The 9,249-nt window shown below is 37.7% G+C and overlaps 1 protein-coding gene and 1 non-coding gene across 2 annotated transcripts; both read right to left on the bottom strand.

The window, feature by feature from the left end:
* Nucleotides 1-1,729: 1,729 nt before the first annotated feature.
* On the bottom strand, nt 1,730-2,284 carry LOC141613462 (uncharacterized). Its single transcript, XM_074432197.1, has one exon. The coding sequence runs from the start codon at nt 2,282-2,284 to the stop codon at nt 1,730-1,732; it is 555 nt and encodes a 184-aa protein (XP_074288298.1).
* A 5,140-nt stretch (nt 2,285-7,424) lies between these two features.
* LOC141615650 (small nucleolar RNA R71) lies at nt 7,425-7,529 on the bottom strand. The gene has a single exon (XR_012530059.1). It is a non-coding gene; the product is annotated as a small nucleolar RNA R71 (small nucleolar RNA).
* Between the last annotated feature and the right edge of the window lie 1,720 nt (nt 7,530-9,249).

The following is a 9,249-nucleotide window of genomic DNA, read 5'->3' on the forward strand; positions in this document are numbered from 1 at the left end:
AAATATCAATAATTACTTTCTTAGAGGCTTAGAGCCACACACATGGCATTATGGATCATACTCCCTCCATTCAACTCCACATTACATATATTTCTTTTTCGTCCATTCAACTCCATATTGCACATTTCCTTATTTGGTTGTACTTTTATTACTATAATACTACAATTTCACTATTAAGGCCCACAAATTACGCAAAATCATAACACTTTCTATCCATTTGTTGTACTTTTAATATTATAATATAGTTTTCTTAATATTTGTGCATAAAATATATATGCAAAGTGGAGTTGAATAGAGGGAGTATCATTTTCATGAGGGTAATTAATCTTCGGCTTTGTCTCATGTTTTACATTTTCCTTTTTTTGACATACAACCTATAAATAATTAAAAAGGGTAACAAACTAACAAACTATGTTACGTAATAAATGACATGTTAAACGACGAATGAAATGGATTATAATTATAATACATCGTGCATAACAGATGATCAACTTTGCTTGTTTAAAATTATAACTAGTTTTAGACCCGTGTAAAAAATGCACGGGTCGTAACAACATGCGCTATCATTAGATATATGAATATATAATTGAGCGTGATTAAGTGTTCAATACTGTGACAATATAAATAGTCCATATTTGAGATTCGAATATTTGATAAATATTAGATTTAAATATTAGATAATATACAATCGTATTTTATTAGAATTATATTAAAGGTATTTGACATGTTAGACTCGTTGAATGTATGTAAATTGTAACATTTTTGGTAAATTGTAACATTTTAACTTAAAAACTTATGTTTTAACATAAGTAATTAAAATATGAATAGAAGATACTGTATAAGAATTAGGTTGAGGAGAGAGACTAATTAAATAGAATATGAAATATGGGGAATCCACATATATAAATTCAGTAACTAATCAAAAGCAAAGAAAAAATTTGACTTTTATACTACTTAGATTCATCTCGTGTCAATTCTCATTATAAAGTAATATAATCGTTTCCTGGTGATGACCGGTAATCATAAACCAAAAGAAGAAAAGGAGGTTAGGGTCAAATTCATCTTATGTCATTTTCTTACATTGGACGAAAAGTTTTACGTATACGTATACATGTAGCTCAGTAGCTGGCTATCTACTACGGAGTATAATCTTACCAAGGTTTTATGGACAAATGGACACTAGTATTTTAGTAGTAGAGATTAGCATTTAGAAGTAGTACCGTATTAAATTTCCGTCTGCCACTATTACCACCTATATAGGAAGCCCTATGCCTTAAGGGCACTTTAATGTGGCATGGGGACTAAGCATAACATAAAGTCTAAGGCTACAAATACCACATCCAACCATTTTTACAAGATGCAGTGTTGCCATTCATAATGGATTAATGGGGTTTTGCTAGCTTTGACACTCTTGCCCCTTTTACCCGCAACAATTTACGGAGGTTATTAAGGTATTGGGGTAATGATGTTATTGTTGCATTGTTGTTTACCTGCTTTGACACTCTTACTTCCTTGGTTGGGTGCGTGATACTAAAACCAATGAAACTAATCCAACTAGTATAGCTCGACATGACTCGTTTCGTTATGAAATTTCCTAAACCTAAAAAATCCAATTCTAAACAACAGCTCAAATAACCCAAATCGAATATGGTTAGCTCGATGTGTAACTACTAACTCAAATGTATTAGACTAAGAATGATTTTTTTTTGACAACAACAAATAGCATAGCTTACAAAAGAGCTTCCTGAGCAAGATTATGAGCTATCCTATTCACTCCCCTAGAACAGAAGCTAAGAGAGCAACAATGAAAATGAGACGCAATAGACTTAAAATCGTGGATAATGCAATTAACAGATGCAAACGCCTTCTCCGCTCCAACAACCTGCATAACCAAGTTAAGACAATCCGTAACAAGTCTAACATGAAGGTACCCTTCATCCAAGGCCCATTTGAGCGCCATGATAGCTGCATTTCCTTCGGCATGCAGGACAGAAGAGGCAAATGAGCGAGCGTGAGCAATATTCCTTAAGGTCCCATTATAACAAGCACCACCCATGCCAGAGCTTCTATCAGCCCTCCAAGCAGCATCACACTTCACAGTGTAAACATTTTCGCACCCAGGACCACCAACAATCCAATAGGGAAAGGAGTTTCTAATCCTCTTAGCTAAACCAAAATCAAGAGAGGAGTCCAACAAGGGCGCTTGAGAGAGGCTAGCATCCTTACTGCACACAACATCATTCATACACTGAATGTCACCAAAAATAGAATTGAGAGCACTCATAGGCCAAAGTCACGGTTCTTGAAGACCATATCATTCCTACAACACCAAATTCTCCACAGTGTAGCGATAAGGGGAAAAACGAGGGAGTTAGGATTTGGGCCAATTAAAAAATAAGTAACCCAGTATGACCTAAACCCTAACAACAATGTCCACCCCCTTCGTGATTCTAAGTCCTAAAGGACAGCCAAACCATAGAGCCTTTGCAAAGCTACAATCTCTAAAAAGGTGAGAAATAGATTCCACACAAGGAGAAGAGTCATCACAAAGATTAACAGGAATGTAAACAGATTGAGTGCAGATAACAGGAATTCTATGCAGTGGAAGATTAAGGTTGCCATGTTCAATGCTTACCATTACTTCATCTTGTTTCAAAGAAACAATGCCAGGATCAATGACTGGCTGCTAAGACCTGAAGTAGTTGATGTTCGTATAGAGGATGATATTAAGAGGAGGGTTAAACAGAAATGTAGGGCTGTTGTTGATCAGTTTGATCTCCTTTGGCTGCAAAATGTGGTTTTGGTTTGATATGCTTGTAATAGGACTCGATCCTAGAACCTCATGTAATTATCTTTTTTGATATGATATATAATATACTCACATTACACCAAAAAAAAGAGTCATCACAAAGAATACATGAGGAGCGCCAATTCAATTTTCGTTCACTCAAAACATACTCAACTTGAAGCAGACCTGATTGTTGATTCTCAACAATATGGTTCGTTCCTCAAGGTTCTATCGACCTAAAAAGACGCCGTGATTAAAAATGTGACTTTGTTTTCGAAATAACACCTAATAGTTCACTTAAATAAACTTGAATCAAACCGAAGATGTATTAGTCTAATGGTTAACAAAGAGGTATAATGGATATAGGTCCCAGCTCGTCTGACTCACCATTCATTTGACATAAAAAAAAAATACTCCCTCCGTCTCGGTCAATTGTTATCCTTTGGTTTTGGGATAAATACCAAGAAAAGGGAGAGACCAATTACTAAATGACAAGTGGAACAAATTGAGTGTGAATAATCAAATTGCACATCAAGTTCATTCTTAAAATAAAATGGAAAACAATTGACTGACACACCCCAAAATGGAATAGGACAACAGATGACCGGGACAGTTGGAGTAACAAATCAATACTATATATATATATATATATATATATATATATATATATATATATATATATATATATATATATATATATATATATATATATATATATATATATAAAGTTAGGATCCGGTGAGAACCACTAACATAATGAGAACCGTGAGAACCCTTACTAAATCATCATCAAATCTTGTTCCGAACGTTTTGAAGGATCATTTACCATTAGTTTAGTTTATTCAAACATTCTTAAGTAAAAAAAAAAAATTTAATGATTTTATGAACAAAATAGAAACTTAAGGTACAAAAATACAATTAGATATACTAAAACGACTATAGATGCACGAAAACGAATACTAGGTGCATGAAAATTGTTACATGCATGAAAATGATTATTAGATGCATGAAAATAACAGGCTCTAGGTGCACGAAAATGAGTTTTAGGTGCGCGAAAATTTTCGGATACATGAAAATGAGTAGTCGGTGCATGAAAATTAATAAAATGTATCTCGCCTCGATTTTCGTCACTAGTTTATACTTTTTTGACCAAGAAATATGCTATCTAGCCATAAAATTCTATGCCGAATCCAAATATATCATCATTGTGTTAAAATTAATTCCATAAGGTGGAGTTCTCATGGTTCTCATTATATTGGTGGTTCTCACCGGATCCCAATTCTATATATATATATATATATATATATATATATATATATATATATATATATATATATATATAGAGAGAGAGAGAGAGAGAGAGAGAGCAGTTCTTATAAGGCCCTTACATCCATTGAGTCCCTAAGTCCTTATAAGGGCCTTTGGATGGAAGGGATGGAGGGATGAGATTACATCTCAATGGATGGCCATAAATCTCCCTCCCTAATCTCCCTTCCTAATCCATGTACAACTCCATCCTAATTTGTATAACTCCATCCTCCTTCTAATTCTCCCTTCTCACTTCCTCATAATTCACCCTCTCACTTCTCTCTCATTCACTCATTCTCTCTCATTTCCCTCTCATTCTCACAAAACAAAAAAAAACCAAATCAACAAAAAAAAAACTCAAAAAATACCCACTCCCTCTTCCACACCTCCGGCTGACCACCACCCAACCCGGCCACCACCTTCCTTCCTCTCCTCTTTATCACCCACCACAACAACCACCGTCATTCCTACTACCGTCCACCATCCCACCTCCGCACCAAACCACCGTCACCAATGCCACTTTCGCACTCCGTGTAGCCGCCTGCCGCGCACGCCACCACCAACACCTCACTCACGACCTCACCGCCGCACCACACACCACGACCTCACTCACGACCTAACCTTCAGATCTCCACCACCGCCGTCTCACTTCACCACCGAATCTCCACATACACCACCACGCACCATCCTTTCTTCTTCCTCCTCTCTTTCCAGATCTACAAAAAAGAGGTTTAAATTCGTTGAATTTAATCCAATTTTCATATACTTTGTTGCTTTTGAATCTCCACCTATACTCATTGTTTTGAATTTTATGCGACATCATCATGCAACAATATAAAGTGGTTGAGTTTTGTTTGGTCTGATATTGATGTGACCATAATTAGTGCATATTTAGCCCCCGAATAACCCTTGTTTCCATGCTTTTTAGTGCTTATTTGGGTCATTTCTTATCTTTAGTTCTTTGTTTTGCATATTCTTTGAGATTTTGATCCCTTGGTAGGAAAGGAGTAAGAATCTTGCATTTTCATGGCAAAACAAGACTAAATTGATCAAATTCAATGACCAAGCATCAAGGAGAGACAAGATTAGAAGGCCTTTGTACATATCATAGTAGAAGAGCAATGTGAGAAAGGATCCTTGAGTCCCCAAGGAAATCCCCAAGGAATTTATGAAGAAAAGGGAAGAAAAAAAAAGAAGTATCACGCTGACTGACAATCCGAGCGGATTGTCAGCAATCCGCCCGTCCCGCCTATCCACAATCCGAGCGTCCCAGCTGGAATCCGCTCGGATTCCCCCTCAGCAATCCGCCCGGATTCCCCAGAATCCGCTCGGATTCCATCGACCAAATCCGGCCGTCCCGACCCTAATCCGCCCGGATTCCTTCACAGCGCGGGTTGTCTTCCTCAAGCTACGAAAAGAGAAGCCCTTCTCTCCAAAAATACCGGCTTCTCCTTGCTCTACTTAAAAAGTGTAATTACTAGTTTAGCCCTTAGTTAACCCTAATGCATCCTCCCTAATTTTCACTATAAATACCCCATTAGTCTAATTAGAGGAGCATGTTCTTCTTATCAATAATTAGTGTAGTTAATATCAATCAAATCTCTCTTCAATATTGTAATCAAGTATTAATCAAGTTTTAATCCAAGTTTTAGTTCTTTAATCTCTCTTTTGTTCATCCTTTATTTTGGGTAATTGAAGATTATTTGGGTTATTATTGGGAGATTGACAACCTCTCAATCTAGCATTCAAGTACTTCTATTATTCTTGCTTTATTATTGGAATCATTAGTAGGTATAACCTCTTAATCCCTTTTTAATTATTGTTAATTACTTTCATTTATTCATCATGTTTCATATTGTTGGTATGATTGACAACCTTGCTAGCATGATCAACATGATAATGAGTGAGTAGTCTCTTAGCTAGGGTTAATGGGTGATTAGGGAAACCAACATGGGGAATGATTCATGCTTAAATTAATATGCTTTCATATCTTATTTGCTTGCTTGTTTTGATCTCAACTCATGCACATGTTATATTTGATGAAATGCTAAGCCTATGAATCCTTGCATTTACTATCATCTCCTATCTTTTCAATGAGACTTGTAAGACATAACCCAACTCGAGTCTCATTAGACCATGCATGTTGTTGAGTAGGGAAGATTAAGTCGACTTGTAGGTGTTGTACAATCTAATCGATTCGGCCCGGGACCCAAACTTTCCTAGGATTGTAAGATATAACCCAACTCAATCCATCACAACAATAATTGCTTGCTTATAATTTGAGAACATGTTTGTATGATCATATCCCATGATTCCCCTATGATCCCATGACACCCTAGTGCCTTTAATCAATTGTTTACACCCCTTTAATTCATCTTGCTTGTTTATTTTCATTGTTATTCTAGTTTAGTAACCTTCTACATCAACCCAATTTGTGACACCCCTTAGACACCACTAGTTACAATAGAAATCTCATTTCAACTCCCGTCCCTTGGGATCCGACCTTTACTTGCCTCTTTACTAATTGTAGAGTTGCTTGTTAAGCTATAAATTGTGTTTTGATTCGACCGTGACCAACGACCACATCTATTTATTTGTGAATACTAAGCGGGCCCGATCAAAAATGGCGCCGTTGCCGGGGACGGTGTTTGTTTGATTTAGATTTCCTTTTTGTTATTAGTTGTGTCTTTCTTCGCCTTGAGGGAGTAAAAATCCTCAAGGTTTGTTCTAATTGTTTTTGAGTTGTTTGATATTTTGCATGTCTAGAAGGTTACAAAGTGATTTGTTACCTTTTGACCGTGAAATCGAAAGAACCTTGACGAACAATAGGAGACTTGTTAGGAGGAATTTGAGAGGTGTTGGTGAAGTTGTTCAACCCACTAGTGAGTTTGTCAATCCTTTCGCAATAGAAGGAGAAGAAAACCCATTACACAATACCCTACAAAATCCACCTACAATGCCAAAATTCTCGTCACACTCCGTACCCACCGAGGAGAATCTATCCAATGGTACTCCTACAACACAACATCTCACCGGAAATTTTATTGCCAAGTCCGCCTTCATCCAACTAGTTGAGAGGAGCCAATTCGGGGGAATGCCTAGTGAGGACCCTCATTCTCATATGGAAACCTTTTGCGATTATTGTGATGCTATCTCTCAAACGGGCGTGACTCAAGACCAAATTAGATGGGTCTTATTTCCTTTTTCCTTAATCGGCACCGCAAAGCAATGGTTGAAGGGCCTTGATAAGGCCACCCTTGGAATAGATTCTTGGAAGAAGTTGGCTCTAACTTTCTACAAAAAATTCTACCCACCGGAAAAGACCAACATGCTAAGAGCTCAAATTATGGGTTTTAAGCAAAGGGATGAAGAGTTTGTATGAAGCTTGAGAGCGGTTCAAAGGTATTTGTCGCTCATGTCCTCACCATGGACTTAGCGAATGGTTTTTAGTGCAACAATTTTGGAATGGTTTATATGAAGATTCTAGGAACATTCTCAATATGGGATCAAATGGAATGTTCACCGAAGTTGATGACAATCAAACATGGAACAAGATTGAGGAAATGGCGGTCCATAATTCACAATATAGTAGACCTCGCAAGGCTACTAGAGGAGGAAAGCATGAAGTGGACTCCGTTACTCAATTGGGTACTCAACTTAGTGCTCACATTGACACAATCAACTTGAAGTTCGAACAAGCTATGGCTAGACTTGAGGAAAACTCAAAATCATCAAAGCATCATGTCAATGCCATGACGGCATCCTCATCAATCCCAAGTGGGATATGTGAGAATTGTGGAACTTTGGGTCATGACCCAAGTGAGTGTAGGGGAACAACCGAACAAGTTAACGCTTTCCAAGCTTACAAAAGTGGTACCCCTTATTCAAATTTTTACAATGAAAACACCAAGTTCCATCCAAATCTCTCATAGAAGAGCCAAAATGTTCAAAACCCTCAAACAACATACACTCCACCACCCATGAGAAACCAAACTCAAAGACCCTTTTACAATCAAAACCAAGGTTACCAAAATCAAAATCCATACAATCACCAAAATGACCAAGGCTTTGATGTCCAAAAAGCGGTCCTCCAAATGCAAAAGAATCAACAAGAATTTTTCACCCAAATGCAAAAAGATAGCCAAGCAAAAGAAACCACCATCAACAACATTCTAGCTCACACCAAGATGTTGCAAACACAATTGACTCAACTAGCATCTTCAAGCTCACAAAGACAAAAGGGGCAATTACCACCTCAAAGTAATCCCCCTAGAAATGAAACGGTTAGTGTCATTCACTTGAGAAGTGGTACAAGGTATGAAGCACCCAAGAAGCAAGTTGAGGATGAAGTTGTGGAAGCTAGTGAAAAGGAAGAAATTGTGCAAAACTCCAAAGATGGAGAATCATCAAAAGAAGAAAGTTCAAAGAAAAATGAAGACAAGGCCAAAGAGAAGGAGCCCATTGTGATTAGACTTCCTTTTCCAAGTCGTCAAGCCAAGCCCAAATTTGATGATCAACTTGGAAAGTTCATGGAAATTGTGAAGAATTTAGAAGTCTCAATTCCTTTCACGGAATTAATCAACCACGTTCCGGCCTATGCAAAGTACATGAAAGATATCCTCACAAAGAAGAAATCGATCCGGAAACTTGAGACTATCGCCTTCACTAAGGTGAGTAGTGCAATACTTCAAGGGAGTTCACCTCCAAAGTTAAAGGATCCGGGAAGCTTCTCAATACCGTGTACCATTGGCGACACGACGATCAACAAAGCCCTATGTGATCTAGGGGCTAGTGTGAGTGTCATGCCGTACTCGGTGAGTAAAAGGTTGGGAATGGGAGAGCTTAAATGCACCAACATCACACTTCAAATGGCCGATAGATCGACGAAGACACCATTAGGGATATGGGAAGATGTCCCCGTGCGAATTGGGAAGTTTTTCATCCCGGTAAACTTTGTCATTGTTGATATGGAGGAATATTCCAACATTCCAATCATCCTAGGAAGACCTTTCCTACACACCGCCGGTGCGGTGATTGATGTGAAACATGGAGAGCTCACTCTAGAAGTGGGAGATGAAAGCATAAATTTTAATCTTGACAAGACCATGAGAGCTCCTCGTTTGCATGAGCCATGTTTCATGATTGATCATTAT

Source organism: Silene latifolia, chromosome 11, assembly GCF_048544455.1.
Source record: "Silene latifolia isolate original U9 population chromosome 11, ASM4854445v1, whole genome shotgun sequence".
Classification (NCBI taxonomy): domain Eukaryota; kingdom Viridiplantae; phylum Streptophyta; class Magnoliopsida; order Caryophyllales; family Caryophyllaceae; genus Silene; species Silene latifolia.